Source organism: Tachyglossus aculeatus, chromosome 8, assembly GCF_015852505.1.
Source record: "Tachyglossus aculeatus isolate mTacAcu1 chromosome 8, mTacAcu1.pri, whole genome shotgun sequence".
Taxonomy (NCBI): Eukaryota; Metazoa; Chordata; class Mammalia; order Monotremata; family Tachyglossidae; genus Tachyglossus; species Tachyglossus aculeatus.
In genome coordinates this window covers 38,390,363-38,410,821 of record NC_052073.1, presented here as the reverse complement: position 1 = coordinate 38,410,821, position 20,459 = coordinate 38,390,363, and the positions used below count along the sequence as shown (strand labels likewise).

General features: G+C 52.3%; 1 protein-coding gene across 1 annotated transcript in view; it reads left to right on the top strand.

Annotated features, from left to right (window-relative positions):
- Window positions 1–8,863: 8,863 nt before the first annotated feature.
- The window catches only part of LOC119931732 (myosin-3), a 46,397-nt gene continuing 34,801 nt past the window's right edge, over window positions 8,864–20,459 (top strand). The window contains exons 1-6 of the mRNA XM_038750603.1: window positions 8,864–9,067; window positions 11,660–11,803; window positions 12,761–12,917; window positions 14,865–14,892; window positions 16,626–16,734; window positions 18,446–18,538. Of these exons, the coding sequence (XP_038606531.1) occupies window positions 8,864–9,067; window positions 11,660–11,803; window positions 12,761–12,917; window positions 14,865–14,892; window positions 16,626–16,734; window positions 18,446–18,538 (735 nt within the window). The remainder of the gene's footprint in view (window positions 9,068–11,659; window positions 11,804–12,760; window positions 12,918–14,864; window positions 14,893–16,625; window positions 16,735–18,445; window positions 18,539–20,459) is intronic.

Genomic DNA, 20,459 nt, shown 5'->3' with positions numbered 1-20,459 from the left:
TTTCAATCCCCATTTTACAGATGAGGTAACTGAGGCCCAGAGGAGTGAAGCGACTTTTCCAAGGTCACACAGCAGACAAGTGGTTGAGAAGCAGCGTGGCTCAGGGGAAAGAGCCCGGGCTTTGGAGTCAGAGGTCATGGGTTCAAATCCCCGCTCTGCCACTTGTCAGTTGTGTGACTTTGGGCAAGTCACTCCACTTCTCCGGGCCTCAGTTCCCTCATCTGTAAAATGGGGTTGAAGGCTGTGAGCCCCCTGTAGGACAACCTGATCACCTTGTAACCTCCCCAGTGCTTAGAACAGTGCTTTGCACATAGTAAGCGCTTAATAAATGCTATCATAAAAGTGGGTTCCCATGTACATTAATAATAATAATGATGATGATGATGATGATGAGGGTGTTTGTTGAGTACTTACTGTGCGCCAAGCACTATTCTAAGCGCTGGGGTAGATACAAGGTCACCAGGTTGTCCCACATAGGGATTAGAAGCAGCGTGGCTCAGTGGAAAGAGCCCGGGCTTTGGAGTCAGAGGTCATGGGTTCAAATCCCAGCTCCACCAACTGTGTGACTTTGGGCAAGTCACTTCACTTCTCTGGACCTCAGTGACCTCATCTGGAAAATGGGGATGAAGACTGTGAGCCCCCCGTGGGACAACCTGATCACCTTGTAACCTCCCCAGGGCTTAGAACAGTGCCTTGCATATAGTAAGCGCTTAATAAATGCCATTATTATTATTATTATTATTATTATTAACTTCTCTGTGCCTCGGTGACCTCATCTGTAAAATGGGGGTTAAGACTGTGAGCCCCCCCGTGAGATAACCTGATCACCTTGTAACCTCCCCAGTGCTTAGAACAGTGCTTTACACATAGTAAGCACTCAATAAATGCCATTATTATTATTATTAGGGACCGTTTCTATATGCTGCCAACTTGTACTTCCCAACCGCTTAGTACAGTGCTCTGCACACAGTAAGCGCTCAATAAATACGATTGAATGAATGAATGCTTTACACATAGTAAGTACTCAATAAATGCCATTATTATTATTATTAGGGACCGTCTCTATATGCTGCCAACTTGTAATTCCCAAGCGCTTAGTACAGTGCTCTGCACACAGTAGGCGCTCAATAAATGCAATTGAATGAATGAATGAGTAAACGCAACTGATTGATTAGATTATGAGCCCCGTATGGGACCTGATTATCTTTTATCTCCCCAGTGCTTAGAATAGTGCTTGGCACGTCATAAGCACTTAACAAATATCACAATTATTATTATTATTATTACTCTACAACTGGGGATGCCTTTATAGGATCTTCATCTGGAGAAACAGCGTGGATCAGTGGAAAGAGCACCGGCCTTGGAGTCAGAGGTCACGGGTTCAAATCCCCGCTCCACCGCTTGTCAGCTGTGGGGCCTTGGGCGAGCCACTTCACTTCTCTGGGCCTCAGTTCCCTCATCTGTAAAATGGGGATTAAGACTGTGAGCCCCACGGGGGACAACCTGATCACCTCGTATCCCCCCCAGCGCTTAGAGCAGTGCGTGGCACATAGTAGGCGCTTAACAAATACCATCATCATCACCATCTTTTCTCCTCCTGATCCATTTGGGCTGTGGGTTCGATGCTAGTTTTCCCTCCTGCTTCTTCTTCTCTCTGTTAATCATTTAAATGATGATGATGGCATTTATTAAGCGCTTACTATGTGCAAAGCACTGTTCTAAGCACAGGAAGCGCTCAATAAATACGATTGAATGAATGAATCACTTAGAGAAGTAGCACGGGCTGGGAGTCGGAAGGAGCTGGGTTTGAATTCTCAGTTCTGCCGTTTGTCTGCTGTGTGACCTTGGACCAATCACTTAACTTCTCTGTGCCTCCGTGGTAAAATGGGTATTAAGACTGTGAGCTTCACGTGGGACGGAGACCGTGTCCAACTCCCGACTTGTACTTTCCCAGCGCTTAGTACAGTGTTCCGCACACAGTAAGCGCTCAATAAATACGATTGACTGAATGATTAATTTGTGTCTAATAATAATAATAATGATAATGATGATGGCATTTATTAAGCACTTACTACGTACAATGCATCCATTCATTCATTCAATCGTATTTATTGAGCGCTTACTGTATGCAGAGCACGGTACTAAGCGCTTGAGAAGTACAAGTTGGCAACATATAGAGACAGCCCCTACCCAACAGTGGGCTCACAGTTTAGAAGAAGCATCTACTTCAGCGCTTAATACAGTGCCTGGCACAGAATAAGTGCTTAACAAGTACCATAAAAAAAAATCAGCCTGGCTCCCCATTCATTCATTCATTCAATCGTATTTATTGAGCTCCCCATTGAGGTTATGAGCGTCCAGATAATAATAAAAATAATGATGGCATTTATTGGGCGCTTACTATGTGCAAAGCACTGTTCTAAGCGCTGGGGACGTTACAAGGGGATCAGGTTGTCCCATGTGGGGCTTACAGTCTTAATCCCCATTTTACAGACGAGGGAACTGAGGCCCAGAGAAGTGAAGTGACTTGCCCAAAGTCACACAACTGACAAGTGGTGGAGTCAGGATTTGAACCCATGACCTCTGACTCCAAAGCCCGGGCTCTTTCCACTGAGGCACACTGCTTCTCTTTGACGGGGCCCACGACTCACATTCCCAGCCAACGCTCCAAAGCGTTTAGTATAGTGCTCCGTGCTTGCTCTGCGCCAGGCACTGTACTAAGCGCTGGGGTAGATAAAGGCCGATCAGGTTGGGCAGTCCGTGTCCCAATAGGAGCAGCAAGGACTAGTTGGGCGAGTCACTTCACTTCTCTGTGCCTCAGTTCCCTCATCTGTAAAATGGGGATTGAGACTGTGAGCTCCATGTGGGACAACCTGATCACCTTGTAAGCAGCATGGCTCAGTGGAAAGAGCCTGGGCTTGGGAGTCAGAGGTCCTGGGTTCGAATCCCAGCCCTGCCATGTGTCAGCTGTGTGACCTTGGGCAAGTCACTTAACTTCTCTGGGCCTCAGTTCCCTTATCTGTAAAATGGGGATTAAGACTGTAAACCCCACATGGGACCTCAGTGACCTCATCTGCAAAATGGGGATTAAAACTGTGAGCCCCATGTGGGACAATCTTCTCTCCTTGTACCCCCCAGCACTTAGAACGGTCCTTTGCACATACTAAGTGCTTAACAAATGCCATTATTATTATTATTACCCCAGCGCTTAGCACAAAGAAGGCGCTCAACAAATACCATCATTATCATTATTATTCTTGGAGCTAACAGTTGGTTTAAAGTTTGTTTCAGTGGGGGACGTTGTCTGCTAATTCTGTTGTAGCGGACTCTTCCGAGCTCTCAGTACGGCGCTCCGCACATAGTAAGCGCTCAATAAATACCATCGATCGATTGATGGATTAGTAGTCGTCCAGTCAGTGTAGGGCGGCCTGCGCCCCGCGAATGCCTGATTGTCGGGCCTGTCCCCACGGGGCTGGGCACGGGCACCGCTTCCGAGCGACGCCGCTTCCGCCTTACCTCCTTCCCCTCCCCCGGCACCTGGATATATGTATATATGTTTGTACGGATTTATTACTCTATTTTGTTTGTACCTATTTATCCTATTTATTTTGTGAATATGTTTTGTTTTGTTGTCTGTCTCCCCCTTCTAGACCGTGAGCCCGCTGTTGGGTAGGGACCGTCTCTAGATGTTGCCAACTTGGACTTCCCAAGCGCTTAGTCCAGTGCTCTGCACACAGTAAGCGCTCAATAAATACGATCGAATGAATGACAACGTCGGCCACGACGTTGTCCGAACCGGGCGGGCCGGGGACGGGACCCTCTCCGCCTTTCATTCATTCATTCATTCATTCGATCGTATTTATTGAGCGCTGATTGCGTGCAGGGCACTGGACTAAGCGCTTGGGAAGTCCAAATGGGGCCTACCCAACGACGGGCTCACAGTAGGCCGTTCCAACCGGCCGGGCCTCACGGGACGAAGGGCGGTGTGGCGAAGATTCCCGTCTTTTCCCGGCCTCCTCCAGTGACCACGTCCTGCTCTAAATCCCGGGAGCCTGGGAGCGCCTCCCCCAGCCCCCCCCCCCCCCGGCTCTGCACGGCGGCGGGCTCCTCTGAAGCCCCCCGTCCCACCCCCCACTGGCAGGTGGCTCCGCTCAGGGGGCAATATATCTTCGGGGCGGGGGGCTTCCCGCAGCTGTCATCGAGCCCCGCTCTGATTCCGGGGTCCTTCTAGGAGGGGATCCGCTCAGCCCAGAGGACGGAGGAGCTGACAAATAAAGGAAAATCCCAACTTGGACTTCCCAAGCGCTTAGTCCAGTGCTCTGCACACAGTAAGCGCTCAATAAATTGATTGATTGATTGACTTCTAGTTTGGACCCCCAGGCCGGGCCCTCGATTCCCCAACTCCGGATTCAGGCCTGTCACATCCATCCCGACCCCGGCGCGAGGGAATCACCCCAAATTCACCCTGCCGGTGCCCGGGGAGGGCTTGGGGACCCCATCCCGGTGTCCAGCTCTCTGCCCTGATAATGAGGGGGGGATCAATCAATCAGTCGTACTTATTGAGCGCTTACTACATGCAGAGCACTGTACTAAGCGCTTGAGTGTGAATGTGTCGACTCCAAGGGGGGCTTTGGGATGGTAGCTTGGACGCCCGCTCCCCTGGGCAGGGGGTGGGAGGAGGGGGGAGGAGCGCGTTGGGGCGGCCTAGTCCTCCGGCGATGGAATTTTAAACTCCTGATCATCTGGACGCTGACCACATTTGGCTAAATGGCTGCTGGCCCCCTGTCATGTCTATATATACATTTTCGGGCCAAAAAAAGGGACTGGGGAGCCCGCCCCCGACGGGAGTGGGGGCTCAGCCTGTCCAAATTTAGGGGAGGGGGCCGAACCCAGGGACCGGTAGAGCCTATAAAGGGGCAGGCGGATGAAGCGGCCCTCAGAGGTGAGCGCGGAAGGGTGAGGTAAGTCGGGGGGCTTCTCTCGACCACAACGGGGGCTTGAGGGTCCGCGATGCCGCCACGTCCCGGCCCCCTCCACGGGGGACATGTGGGTGGGGGGCTTCGTTGCTGGGGTCCGGTGTCGTCGCGGTCCCCAGTGAAGTGGGACCCTCAGCGATCCTTCTCCATCCCGCCTCGCCCGGTCCCTGGCCGGCGGGCTGCCTTGATAATCGTAATTGTGGTATTTGTTAAGCGCTGATTATGTGCCAGGCGCTGTACTAAGCGCTGGGGTGGATACGAGCTTATCAGGTTGGACAGAGTCCAGGCCCCCCACACGGGGCTCACAATCTTAATCCCCGTTTTCCAAATGAGGGAACCGAGGCCCCAGGGAAGTGGAGTGACTTGTCCAAGGTCACACAGCAGACAAGGGGCGGAGGCGGGTCTAGAACCCAGGTCCTTCTGACGCCCAGGCCCGGGCTCTATCCATTACGCCAAGCTGGGGGTCTTCCGAGGCTGATGTTGGGACACCCTGGGGCAGGCCAGTGGCTACAGCCTGGGCCTCAGAGTCAGAAGGACCTAGGTTCTAATCTCCATCTGCTGTGTGACCTTGGACAAGTCACTTCACATCTCTGTGCCTCTGTTACCTCATCTGTAAAACGGGGACGAAGAGCGTGAGACGGGGGTTGACCTGATTAGCTTGTATCTCCCCCAGCGCTTAGAACAGGGCTAGGCCCATAGTAAGTGCTTAACTAGTACTATCATTATTCATTCATTCATTCGATAGTAGTTATTGAGCGCTTACTGTGTGCAGAGCACTGGACTAAGCGCTTGGGAAGTCCAAGTTGGCAACATAGAGAGACGGTCCCTACGCAACAGGGGGCTCACAGGCTAGAAGGGGGAGAGATTTTTAGGATGACAGTACAGACGGGGGGCCCCAAGCAGACCCACCGAGACCGGAGCGGTGGAGAGGGAGGAGCAGTGAGGAAGGAGGCGGATGGACTGTGTTTCCTGCACTGGGGTGGGCTGAGGGGGCTGGGGCGGGCACCAGACCCCCATTTCGACCCAAACCTTCACTCCCGTTCAGGCCTGACGTTCCCGTCCGCTCCTTCTTCTTCCTGTGGTGGTTGACAACTCAGGTGAGCTGTACTGGACGCCTCCCTCCTCCCCTCCCCACATCCCCCTTAGCTTAGAGGAGCCGGGGCTGGGTCCTCAGTTTCTTCCCCGGCCCCGGCGAAGCCTCGGCGGAGCCGGCCCCTCCATCTGGAGGGAAAACTGGGGGCGCGAAGGGGCAGGCCGGACCCCTGGGTGGGCTGGGCACGGGCCCTCTAGACGGCCAGCTCCTTGTGGGCGGAGAATGTGTCTGCTTATTGTTCTACTGGACTCTCCCAAGCACTTAGTACAGTGCCCCGCGCATCGCAAGCGCTCAAGAAATGCAAACTGCCAAACGAATGAATGGATCTGCCATCCCCCGGCAGACCGAGAAGCCCTCAGGGATTGCCTCCCCTTTCGGGGGGATGGGGTTTCGGGGCCCACGGGGTTTCTGGAGTGGCCCTCTGCAGCGGGGATGAGGATAATAATAATAATAATAATAATAATAATGATGGCATTTGTTAAGCGCTTTACTATGTGCAAAGCACTGTTCTAAGCACTGGGGAAGATACAAGGTGATCAGGTTGTCCCACGGGGGGCTCACAGTCTTAATCCCCATTTTCCAGATGAGGGAACTGAGGCCCAGAGAAGTGAAGTGACTCACCCAAAGTCACACAGCTGACAATTGGCAGGGCTGGGATTTGAACCCATGACCTCTGACTCCCAAGCCCGGGCTCTTTCCACTGAGCCACGCTTCTTCTCTGAGGATGGGACTGGGTGGAAGTCTCGCTTGCCCTCTGGACTGCCAGCTCGTTGTGGGCAGGGAACGTGCCTGTTTATCATCCTATCGGACTCTCCCAAGCGCTTAGCGCAGTGCTCTGCACACTCTAAGCGCTCAATAAATACCATCGACTGACTGACTATGGCGGGGGGCGGCCAACCTCACTGCCCGCTGACTTCACATCCGGGAGACCACCGCTCTCCCCCTCTCCAATGTCCTTCTGAAAGCCCATCTCCTCCAGGAAGCCTTCCCCGACTGGCCTCTCATCTTCCCCCCTCTATTCCACCAGTCCATCGTACCGATTGGGCGTCTACTGGGTGCAGAGCACTGTACTAAGCGCTTGGGAGAGTCCAATATAACAATAAACAGACACATACCCTGCCTACGGACTTCTTCTTCGCACTTGAGTCGGCCTGCCCAAGGCCTCGTGTGCGTTTTAGTAGTAATAATAATAATAATAATGGCGTTTGTTAAGCGCTTACTATGTGCAGAGCACTGTTCTAAGCGCTGGTGGGGATACAAGGTGATCAAGTTGCCCCACGTGGGGCTCACAGTCTTCATCCCCGTTTTACAGATGAGGTAACTGAGGCTCAGAGAAGTTAAGTGACTTGCCCAAGGTTACACAGCAGACGTGTGGCGGAGGCGGGATTTGAACCCATGACCTCTGACTCCAAAGCCCGGGCTCTTTCCACTGAGCCACGCTGCTTCCCAGCACTTTGCCAACGCTTTTCCAAAGCTTCCCAGCTTTTCCAAAGCTCATCCAATGCTTACTCCCGGGTTTTTAAAGTCTCCCACTTCCCCTCCTGGTAGCTCAGGCTCCCGAGCGCTCAGCCCAGAGTGAGCGCTCAGTAAGTAGTGTCACTCACTTGCTCCATTCATTCATTCATTCATTCAATCGTATTTATTGAGCGCTTACTGTGTGCAGAGCAAGTGCTGGTTGAAAACTTTTCCCAATAGCCCGGCGTCTTGTGACACAGATGCCGCTGGCAATTTTTGACGACCTCTCAGTTAGATGGTCTTCTCTTTATTCTTCTAGACTGTGAGCCCACTGTTGGGTAGGGACCGTCTCTGTATGTTGCCAACTTGGACTTCCCAAGCGCTTAGTACAGTGCTCGGCACACAGTAAGCGCTCAATAAATACGACTGATTGATTGGGAAGTACAAATTGGCAACATAGAGAGACTGTGAGCCTTCTAGACTGTGAGCCCACTGTTGGGTAGGGACTGCCTCTATCTGTTGCCAAATTGTACTTCTCAAGCGCTTAGTACAGCGCTCTGCACACAGTAAGCGCTCAATAAATACAATTGATTGATTGATTGATTGATTGGGAAGTACACATTGGCAACATAGAGAGACTGTGAGCCTTCTAGACTGTGAGCACACTGTTGGGTAGGGACTGTCTCTATATGTTGCCAAATTGTACTTCTCAAGCGCTTAGTCCAGTGCTCTGCACACAGTAAGCGCTCAATAAATATGATTGATTGATTGATCGGGAAGTACAAGCTGGCAACATAGAGAGACTGTGAGCCTTCTAGACTGTGAGCCCACTGTCGGGTAGGGACCGTCTCTATATGTTGCCAAATTGTACTTCCCAAGCGCTTAGTCCAGTGCTCTGCACACAGTAAGCACTCAATAAATACGATTGATTGATTGGGAAGTACAAGTTGGCAACATAGAGAGACTGTGAGCCTTCTAGACTGTGAGCCCACCGTTGGGTAGGGACCGTCTCTATATGTTGCCAAATTGTACTTCTCAAGCGCTTAATCCAGTGCCCTGCACACAGTAAGCGCTCAATAAATACGATTGATTGATTGATTGGGAAGTACAAGTTGGCAACATAGAGAGACTGTGAGCCTTCTAGACTGTGAGCCCACTGTCGGGTAGGGACCGTCTCTGTATGTTGCCAACTTGTACTTCCCAAGCGCTTAGTACAGTGTTCTGCACACAGTAAGCGCTCAGTAAATACGATTGAATGAACGAATGGAGATGGTCCCTACCTAACGGTGGGCTCCTCTCCCGGTCCCCCCATTCCCGGTGCTCTCCCGCAGTCGGAGCCATGAGTAGCGACGCCGAGATGGAAGTGTACGGCTTGGCCGCCCCCTTCCTCCGCAAGTCGGAGAAGGAGAGGATCGAGGCCCAGAACCAGCCGTTCGACGCCAAGACCTACTGCTTCGTGGCCGAGCCCAAGGAAGAGTACGCCAAGGGCCGGATCAAAAGCTCCCAGGACGGGAAGGTGATCGTGGAGACCGAGGATAACCGGGTAAGACCCCCTCTCCGCCCTCTCCTCACCGGTCTCCCTAATCCCCGCGGGGGCCAGGCGCTGTACTAAGCGTCGCGGCGGAGACCCACCAGTCGGGCTGGACTCGGTCCCTGTCCCGCGTGGGGTTCACACTCTTAATCCCCATTTTACAGATGAGGCCCGGAGAAGTAAAAAGTGACCCACCCAAGGTCACGCAGCAGATAAGCGGCGGAATCGGGATTAATAATAATAATGATGGTATTTATTAAGCGCTTACTACATGCAAAGCACTGTTCTAAGCGCCGGGGAGGTTACAAGGTGATCAGGTGGTCCCACAGCCTTCATCCCCATTTTCCAGATGAGGTCACTGAGGCCCAGAGAAGTGAAGTGACTCGCCCAAGGTCACCCAGCAGACAAGCGGCGGAATCGGGATTAATAATAATAATGATGGTATTAATTAAGCGCTTGCTACGTGCAAAGCACTGTTCTAAGCGCCGGGGAGGTTACAAGGTGATCAGGTGGTCCCACAGTCTTCATCCCCATTTTACAGATGAGGTCACTGAGGCCCAGAGAAGTGAAGTGACTCGCCCAAGGTCACGCAGCAGACAAGCGGGGGAATCGGGATTAATAATAATAATAATAATAATTATGGTATTAATTAAGCGCTTGCTACGTGCAAAGCACTGTTCTAAGCGCCAGGGAAGTTACAAGGTGATCAGGTGGTCCCACAGTCTTCATCCCCATTTTCCAGATGAGGTCACTTAGGCCCAGAGAAGTGAAGTGACTAGCCCAAAGTCACACAGCTGACAAGTGGTGGAGTCGGGATTTGAACCCATGACCTCTGACTCCAAAGCCCAAGGTCTTTCCACTGAGCCGCACTGCTTCTCTGCACAGTTCTTAGGAACTTAGAAATTCTGACTCCGGGCTCGACCGATTCGGCCGGGTCAGGGTTCCTCCTTCTTCCCGGGGCTGAGGCCGCTTTTGGGATTTTCCCAGCCCCTCCTGGCCTGAGAGGCGGGAAGACCCCTGGGTCTTGGGATGGAAATCCATGGTTGGGGGGTCTTCTCCCTGGGGGGTGAAATCTGAGCTGGCTCCTTCACCCACGCCCTGGGTTCAGGTCGACCCTCTTTCACTGGCCCGATGTCAGGCCTCAGTTTCCTCCTCTGTCAAATAATGATAATAATAATAATAATAATAATAATAATGATGGCATTTGTTAAGCGCTTACTATATGCCAAGCACTGTTCTAAAGCGCTGGGGAGGTTACAAGGTGATCAGGTTGTCCCACTGGGGGCTCACAGTTTTCATCGCCATTTTCCAGATGGGGTCACTGAGGCCCAGAGAAGTGAAGTGACTCGCCCCAAGTCCCACAGCTGACAGTTGGCGGAGCCGGGATTTGAACCCGTGACCTCTGACTCCAAAGCCCGGGCTCTTTCCACTGAGCCACGCTGCTTCACTGGGGTCAAATGGGGATAAGACCTCTGCTCTCCTTTCCAGCACTTAGAACAGTGTTTGGCACATAGTAGCCATGCGGAGAAGCAGCGTGGCTCAGTGGAAAGAGCCCGGGCTTTGGAGTCAGAGGTCACGGGTTCAAATCCCGGCTCCGCCAATTGTCAGCTGGGTGACTTTGGGCAAGTCACTTCACTTCTCTAGGCCTCAGTTCCCTCATCTATCAAATGGGGATGAAGACTGTGAGCCCCCCCGTGGGACAACCTGATCACTCTGTAACCTCCCCAGCGCTTAGAATGGTGCTTTGCATGTAGCAAGCGCTTCGTAAATGCCATCATTAATTAATCAATTAATTACTTAACTTCTCTGGGCCTCAGTTCCCTCATCTGTCAAATGGGGATGAAGACTGTGAGCCCCCCGTGGGACAACCTCATCACCTTGTAACATCCCCAGCGCTTAGAACGGTATGCTGCCAACTTGGACTTCCCAAGCGCTTAGTCCAGTGCTCTGCACACAGTAAGCGCTCAATAAATACGATTGAATGAATGAATGAATGAATGCTTTGCACGTAGTAAGCACTTAATAAATTCCATTATAATAATTATTATTATTATCCACAAGCGCTTAGTCTAGGGCTCTGCTCTAGGGGGTTGAATGAATGCACAAACGTCCAGGACTCAGAAACCCCTTCCTTTTCATTCATTCATTCAATCATATTTATTGAGCGCTTACTGTGTGCAGAGCACTGGACTAAGCGCTTGGGAAGTACAAGCTGGCAACATATAGAGACGGTCCCTACCCGACAATGGGCTCACAGTCTATTCATTCATTCAATCGTATTTATTGAGCGCTTTCTGTGTGCAAGCACTGCACTAAGCACTTGGGAAGTCCAAGTTGGCAACATATAGAGATGGTCCCTACCCAACAGTGGGCTCATAGTCTATTCACTCATTCATTCATTCATTCAATCGTATTTATTGAGCGCTTTCTGTGTGCAAGCACTGCACTAAGCGCTTGGGAAGTCCAAGTTGGCAACATATAGAGACGGTCCCTCCCCGACGGCGGGCTCACAGTCTAGAAGGGGGAGATGAGAGGGAGAGGGCCACAGGCTTTTGGGGGGCGAGGCGGGCCCTCGTCCGACGGAACCGCACCGCCCCACTACAGACGCTGACCGTCAAGCCCGAGGATGTGTACGCCATGAACCCGCCCAAGTTCGACAAGATCGAAGACATGGCCATGCTCACCCACCTGCACGAGCCCGCCGTGCTCTACAACCTCAAGGAACGCTACAGCTCCTGGATGATCTACGTGAGTCCGGCCCCCCTCGGGAACACCGACCCTTCCTATGCCCCCCATTCCCACCGCCGAGGCCGGCTGAGCCTGTTGTCCCAGGCCGCGGCGGGGCCTGGTTGTTGGACGGCGGTCCAGCCCCATCCCCGTCGAGTCTCCGATCCCCGGGCCGGGCTCCCTGTCTTCTCGAGACGCAGGCCGGGAATGGGAGGAGGGAGGCCGAGAGGTGCCAGTGGGTGGAAAAGGAAAGCCCGGGCCCGACTCCATCACGCCTTGGTTTTCCCTTCTGTGAAATGGAGAGAAAGGTCCCCGGCCTGGGCCACGGGGACGGAGGGGGGGCGGTGGTGGGTGGGATAATAATAATAATAATAATAATAATGGCATTTATTAAGCGCTTACTATGTGCCAAGCATCATCAATCGTATTTATTGAGCGCTTACTGTGTGCAGAGCACTGGACTAAGCGCTGTTCTAAGCGCGGGGGAGGTTACAAGGTGATCAGGTTGTCCCACAGAGGGCTCACAGTCTTCACCCCCATTTTACAGTTGAGGTAACAGGCCCAGAGAAGTGAAGCGACTTGCCCAAGGTCACACAGCTGACAACTGGAGGAGCCGGGATTTGAACCCATGACCTCTGACTCCAAAGCCCGGGCTCTCCCCACTGAGCCACGCTGCTTCTCTAGTAATGATAGCATTTATTAAGTGCTTACTATGTGCAAAGCACTGTCTAAGAACCAGGGAGTTTACAAGGCGATCAGGTTGTCCCACGGCGGGGGGGGCTCCCAGTCATCATCCCCATTTGACAGATGAGGGAACTGAGGCTCAGAGAAGTGAAAGTCACCCAGCTGCCAAGTGGCGGAGCCGGGATTTGAACCCATGATTTCTGACTCCAAAGACCGGGCTCTTTCCGCTGAGCCCGCTGGATGGGGCGTGGGGTCCGTGAGGGGTTCACTGGCTTCCCCCCTCTCCCCCCGCAGACGTACTCGGGCCTCTTCTGCGTCACCGTCAACCCCTACAAGTGGCTACCGGTGTACAACCCCGAGGTGGTCAACGGTTACCGGGGCAAGAAGCGACAGGAGGCCCCTCCCCACATCTTCTCCATCTCCGACAACGCCTACCAGTTCATGCTCACCGGTGAGTAGCCCGCTGCTAATCACGGCACTCACCGAGCGGAGCGGCGAGGCCTAGCCCGGAGAGCCCGGGCCTGGGAGCTCTAATCAATCGTATTTCCTCATCGATCATATTTATTGAGCGCTTACTGTGTGCAGGGCACTGTACTAAGCACTTGGGAAGTACAAATTGGCAACATATAGAGACAGTCCCTACCCAACAGTGGGCTCACAGTCTAAAAGGGGGAGACAATGTCTAATGTCGGCTCCGTCCCTTTCCTGCTGTGTGAGCTCGGGCCGGTCACTTCAATCAATCAATCAATCGTATTTATTGAGCGCTTCCTGTGTGCAGAGCACTGTACTAAGCACTTGGGAAGTAGAAGTTGGAAGTACTTGACTTCTCTGGGTCTCCGTTTCCTCATCTGTAAAATGGGGACTCAAACGCCGTTCTCTCTCCTACTTGGACTGTGACCCCGTGAGGGACAAGGGACTGTGTCTGACCTATCTTGATTAATAATAATAATAATAATAATAATAATAATAATAATAATAATAATGATGATGATGATGATGGTATTTGTTAAGTGCTTACTATGTGCAAAGCACTGCTCTAAGCACTGGGGGGGATACAATCAATCAATCATATTTATTGAGCACTTACTGTGTGCAGAGCACTGTACTAAGCACTTGGGAAGTACAAGTTGGCAACATATAGAGACGGTCCCTACCCAACAGTGGGCTCAATCAATCAATCAATCGTATTTATTGAGCACTTACTGTGTGCAGAGCACTGTACTAAGCGCTTGGGAAGTACAAGTTGGCAACATATAGAGACAGTCCCAACCCAACAGTGGGCTCAATCAGTTAATCAATCAATAGTATTTATTGAGCGCTTACTGTGTGCAGAGCACTGTACTAAGCGCTTGGGAAGTACAAGTTGGCAACATATAGAGAAGGTCCCTACCCAACAATGGGCTCAATCAATCAATCAATCAATCATATTTATTGAGCGCTTACTGTGTGCAGAGCACTGTACTAAGCGCTTGGGAAGTACAAGTTCGCAACATATAGAGACGGTCCCTACCCAACAGTGGGCTCACAGTCTAGAAGGTGATCAGGTTGTCCCTCATGGGGCTCACAGTCTTAATCCCCATTTTCCAGGTGAGGGAACTGAGGCCCAGAGAAGTTAAGTGACTTGCCCAAAGACACACAGATGACAAGTGGCGGAGCCGGGATTAGAACCCACGACCTCTGGCTCCCAAGCCTGGGCTCTTTCCACTGAGCCACGCTGCTTCTGCTTGTTTCTACCCCAGCCCTTAATACAGTGTTTAGCACATAGGAAGTGCTTAGCTATGATTAATTTTCAGCATTCACTAGGTGCTAAGCACTGGGTGGGATGTGGGGAAATCGGATCGGACACAGTCCCTGTCCTCCCGGGGCGAGGCCTCCCTAAGAGGGAGGGCGACCTGGGATCATCATCATCATCATCATGAATGGGATTTATTGAGCATTTACTACGTGCCGAGCGCTCTACCGAACGCTTGGGAGAGTACAACATCTCACTCCCATGGCGCAGAGCAGAAAACGGAGGTCCAGAGAGGTTCGGAAACTGGGCTGAGGTCACACAGCGAGCAGTGGCAGAGCTGAGACAGGCCCGGGCTTTGTTCGGGGAGAGAGGGGGCATGTTGAGACTTACCGGGAGAAGACAGTTGGGTCCTGCCAGATTTTTCCTCACGGGCTCTGGTCTCTCCTGGTTGGTCCTCGTTTCCCTGGCAACAAAATAGATACCCTCTTTCCTGCCACTGTAGGACCCTGCCGCCCCTTTCCTGCCCAACCAGAATCCTGCTGCTGGAGGGGGGCAGGAGGGTGAGCGGGCCCGGTTTCAGGCCGGAGAGGGGCAGGACCACTGGGGTAGGGGCAGAGAGTGGCAAGAAGCCGTCTCCGCATTGCCCACCGTCTCTTCCTTTTTCAGATCGTGAGAACCAGTCCATTCTCATCACGTAAGTAGACCCGGCTCGGTTGACGTCGCAGCTCCACACATCCGCCCCCTTAACCCAGGTGGCATCAACTGATTCCTTTCACCCGTCCCCTTGGGCAGGGTTGGCACCCAGTACCCTAGGGAGGAGGAAGTGGCGGGTGGCCGGGGAGAGCAGCCGGGGCTTAATCATCAGACTGGACTGGGCTGCGGTGTGTACGGGAGACGAGTGTGTCACACGGATGACCTGTGTCCCGGATGCATCCTGCTCACGGCTGTCCCCCAGATCCGCTTAATAATAATAATAATGATGGCATTTATTAAGCGCTTACTATGTGCAAAGCACTGTTCTAAGCGCTGGGGAGGGTACAAGTTGATCAATCAATCAATCAATCGTATTTATTGAGCGCTTACTATGTGCAGAGCACTGTACTAAGCGATTGGGAAGTACAAATTGGCAACATATAGAGACAGTCCCTACCCAACATTGGGCTCACAGTCTAAAAAGTTGATGAGGCTGTCCCACAGGGAGCTCACAGTCTTCACCCCCATTTTACAGATGAGGGAACTGTGGCCCAGAGAAGTTAAGTGACTTGCCCAAAGCCACACAGCTGACAAGTGGTGGAGCCAGGATTTGAACTCATTACCTCTGACTCCAAAGCCCGGGCTCTTTCCACTGAGCCACGCTGCTTCTCTTCTCCACTTGCCTCCCCCGGGGCCGCCACATTCGGTTACAATAGCCTGGCCCTCGTCCTAGCATCAGTTTGGGGTCCGGCCTACTCGAGGTCGTGGTGGGGGCGACTGGAGACCACCAGGAAGGTCACTGAGGCAGGGCCTGGCCCGTTCAGGGCGACGGAGACCGCTGGGAAGTCACTGCGGGAGGCCCGGCCTGCTCAGGGCCCTGATTAGGGGGACTGGAGACCACCAGAAGTCACCGTGGGGGGACCTTGCCTGCTCTGGGCACTGGCTGGGAGGGACTAGAGACCGCCGGGACTCACCGGGCAGCAATAATAATAATAATAATAATAATAATAATAATAATGATAATGGCATTTATTAAGTGCTTACTATGTGCAAAGCACTGTTCTAAGCGCTGGGGAGGTTACAAGGTGATCAGGTTGTCCCGTGGGGGGCTCACAGTATTAATTCCCAGCGTTTTGGCACACTGACGCCCAGAGGAAACTCATTCCAGGGAAGCTCAGATAATAATAATAAATGTACATGTTTATTACTCTATTTATTTATTTATTTTATTTGTACATATCTATTCTATTTATTTTGTTAGTATGTTTGGTTTTGTTCTCTCCCCCTTTTGGACTGTGAGCCCACTGTGGGGTAGGGACTGTCTCTATATGTTGCCAATTTGTACTTCCCAAGCGCTTAGTAGAGTGCTCTGCACATAGTAAGCGCTCAACAAATATGATTGATGATGATGATGATAATAATAATGATGGCATTTGTTAAGCGCTTACTATGTGCAAAGCACTGTTCCAAGCGCTGGGGAGTTTACAAGGTGATCAGGTTGTCCCACGGGGGGCTCACGGTCTTAATCCCCGTTTTCCAGATGAGGTCACTGAGGCTCAGAGAAGTGAAGCGACTTGCCCAAAGTCACCCAGCTGACAAGTGGCGGAGCCGGGATTTGAACCCACGACCTCTGACCCCAAAGCCCGGGCTCTTTCCACTGAGCCGCGCTGCTTCCCTATGCCGGGAGCCGAGATCACTGGCGCCCGTTCTCAAACTTGTCATTACTCCCGGCAGCGGAGAATCCGGGGCCGGGAAGACGGTTAACACCAAGCGGGTCATCCAGTACTTCGCGACAATTGCGGCCACGGGGGACATCGCTAAGAAGAAGGATTCGAAGATGAAGGTAGAGGGGCCGGCCCCTTCGGGCACGGGGGCTGTGGTGGGTGGGGGTCCAGGTGCCGCGGATACCCCCGAAAGGCCCAAGAGGGGAGAGAGACGTAGAGAGTGAGGGACGCCGAGAGGTGCTCTGCACACAGTAAGCGCTCAATAAATACGATTGATGATGAAAGAAGGCAGCGCGGGTGAGACGGAGCGGCTTCTGAAACACTGATCTCAGCTGAGAAGAGCATGGCCTAGTGGTTAGAGCCTGGGCCCGAGAGTCAGAAGGACCTGGGTTCTAATCCTGACCCCGCCGCTTGTCTGCTGGGTGACCGTGGATGAGTCACTTCACTTCCCTGGGCCTCAGTTCCCTCACCTGCGAAATGGGGATGAAGGCTGTGAGCCCCACGTGGGACGTGGGCTGGGCCCAACCTGAGCGTGGCTCAGTGGAAAGAGCCCGGGCTTTGGAGTCAGAAGTCATGGGTTCCAATCCTGGCTCTACCGACTGTCAGCTGTGTGGCTTTGGGCAAGTCACTTCACTTCTCTGGGCCTCAGTTCCCCCCCATCTGTCAAATGGGGATGAAGACTGTGAGCCCCCCGTGGGACAACCTGATCCCCTTGTAACCTCCCCAGCGCTTAGAACAGTGCTTTGCACATAGTAAGCGCTTAACAAATACCGTCATTATTATTATTATTATTCTTTGGGCCTCAGTTACCTCATCTGTCAAATGGGGATGAAGACTGTGAGCCCCCCGTGGGACAACCTGATCCCCTTGTAACCTCCCCAGCACTTAGAACAGTGCTTTGCAAATAGTAAGCACTTAACAAATACCGTCATTATTATTATTATTATTCTCTGGGCCTCAGTTACCTCATCTGTCAAATGGGGATGAAGACTGTGAGCCCCCCGTGGGACAACGTGATCCCCTTGTAACCTCCCCAGCGCTTAGAACAGTGCTTTGTGCATAGTAAGCGCTTAATAAATGTCATCATCATTACTGTTACTATTATTATCTATCCCAGCGCTTAGTACAGTACTTGGCACCTAGTCAGTGCTTAAATACCATTAAGAAAAAGAAATCTAACCTGGCCGGCCCTCAGCTCCTCACAGAGAGCAGATGGCCTGACTTACCCCACCCTCTCCGGGGGACGGGGGGACCCCCAAACTAGATTTCAGATTCCTCTCTCCCCTCCCGGACGCCCCCAGGTTTAGATGAGCCAGGCTTAGAGAAGCAGTGTGGCTCAGTGGAAAAGAGCCCGGGCTTTGGAGTCAGAGGCCATGGGTTCAAATCCGGCTCTGCCAATTGTCAGCTGTGTGACTTTGGGCAAGTCACTTCACTCCTCTGGGCCTCAGTTCCCTCATCTGTCACATGGGGATGATGACCGTGAGCCCCCCGTGGGACAACCGCATCACCTTGTAACCTCCCCAGCGCTTAGGCACATAGTAAGCGCTTAATAAACGCCATCATTATCATCAGCCCCATCAGGGGCGCAGGGACCAGTGGGAAGGGAGCGTGGAGGCAGAAACTAAATTCACCACGTCTCGACTTGGCTCGCGCGCCTTGAGGAGATGCTGTCATTGCGGAGGAGACCCTACGTCACCCAGTAGGCGCTCAAGAAATACGATTAAGGCGAGGAAAGTGAGAGGGAGGCTCAGGGTTGAGGCCAACTCCCTGGGCCTGGGGATACGGAGATGCCCTGTGGCTCACTTGGGCATCCTGACTTCCTGGGAGCAGGGCACCCTGGAGGACCAGATCATCAGCGCCAACCCGCTGCTGGAGGCCTTTGGCAACGCCAAGACCGTGAGGAACGACAACTCTTCCCGCTTCGTGAGTGGAGCCGGCTTCCGTTGGGGGCGAGGGGCCGTTTTCCGGTGCCTCCGGTCCCGTGAGGGGTGGGAAGGGGAGGGCGGCAACGCTACCCTTCCGCGTCCTCGTCAGGGACCCCCAACCTCCTCCAGCCCCACAAACCTCCTTGGTCCCCTAAAGGGCTCTAGGCCTAAAGAGAAGCAGCGTGGCTCAGTGGAAAGAGTCAGAGGTCATGGGTTCAAATCCCGACTTTGGGCAAGTCACTTCACTTCTCTGGGCCTCGGTGACCTCATCTGAAGACTGTGAGCCCCCTGTGGGACAGCCTGATCCCCTTGTATCCTCCCCAGCGCTTAGAACAGTGCTCTGCACGTAGTAAGCGCTTAATAAGGTGAGCTCTCAAGGCCCTGCTGAGAGCTCACCTCCTCCAGCAGGCCTTCCCAGACTGAGCCCCTTCCCTCCTCTCCCCCTCGTCCCCCTCTCCATCCCCCCCATCTTACCTCCTTCCCTTCCCCACAGCACCTGTATATATGTATATATGGTTGTACATATTTATTACTCTATTTATTTATTTATTTATTTATTTAGTTTACTTGTACATTTCTATCCTATTTATTTTATTTTGTTGGTATGTTTGGTTCTGTTCTCTGTCTCCCCCTTTTAGACTGTGAGCCCACTGTTGGGTAGGGACTGTCTCTATGTGTTGCCAATTTGTACTTCCCAAGCGCTTAGTACAGTGCTCTGCACATAGTAAGTGCTCAATAAATACAATTGATTGATTGATTGATTGATCTGAAGACTGTGAGCCCCCTGTGGGACAGCCTGATCCCCTTGTATCCTCCCCAGCGCTTAGAACAGTGCTCTGTACGTAGTAAGCGCTTAATAAATGCCATCATTATCATTAGTTGGGCAGTTGGCCCCAGTCAGGGGCTGGGGGAGGCAGTGCAGCCCAGTGGAAAGAGCTCAGGCTTGGAAGCCGGAGGACCCAAGTTCTGCCCCCCGCCGTGTGTGACCTTGGGCAAGTCATTTCCCTTCTCTGGGCCTCAGTTTCCTCACCTATATAATGGGGATTCTATACCTGTTCCCCCTCCCGCTTGGACTGTGAGCCCCATGTAGGACAGGGACTGTCACCGACCTGATGATCTTGGATCTGCTCCAGTGCTCAGTACATTCATTCATTCATTCAATCATATTTATTGAGCGCTTACTGTGTGCAGAGCACTGTACTAAGCGCTTGGGAAGCACAAGTTGGCAACATATAGAGATGGTCCCTACCCAACAGTGGGCTCACAGTCTAAAAGGGCTCACAGTCCAGTACAGTGTGGGGCACATAGTAAGCACTTAGCAAATACCTCAATAACAATAATAAATATTATTGCTCGAATCCCGCCTCCACCACATGTCTGCTGTGTGACCTTGGGCAAGTCACTTCACTTCTCTGAGCCTCAGTTCCCTCATCTGTCAAATGGGGATTAATATTGTGAGCCCCACGTGGGACAACCTGATCACCTTATCCCCCCCAGCGCTCCGAACAGTGCTTTGCACATAGTAAGCACTTAGCAGATGCCATTATTATTATTATTATTATTATTAGATGACCCACAGGAGGTGGAGGGGGAGGAAGGAAACTGGATGGGGTAGAAGATAAAGAAGCAGAGGGAGTGGCAAAGGAGGCCTGTTTTCAAGGAAATCCCGGCTCCGCCACTTGCCTGCTGTGTGACGTTGAGCGAGTCACTTCACTTCCCTGAGCCTCAGTTCCCTCATCTATAAAACGGGGACTAAGAATATGAGCCCCACATGGGAAAGGGACTGCGTCCGACCCGATTAGCCTGTATCTACCCTGGCGCTTCGTATATTGCCTGGCACAGAGTAAACGCTTAACAAACACCATTAAAAAAAAAAAGAAAAGTTATCCCAGACTGCTTCCTTTCTCTGCTCCCGGCTC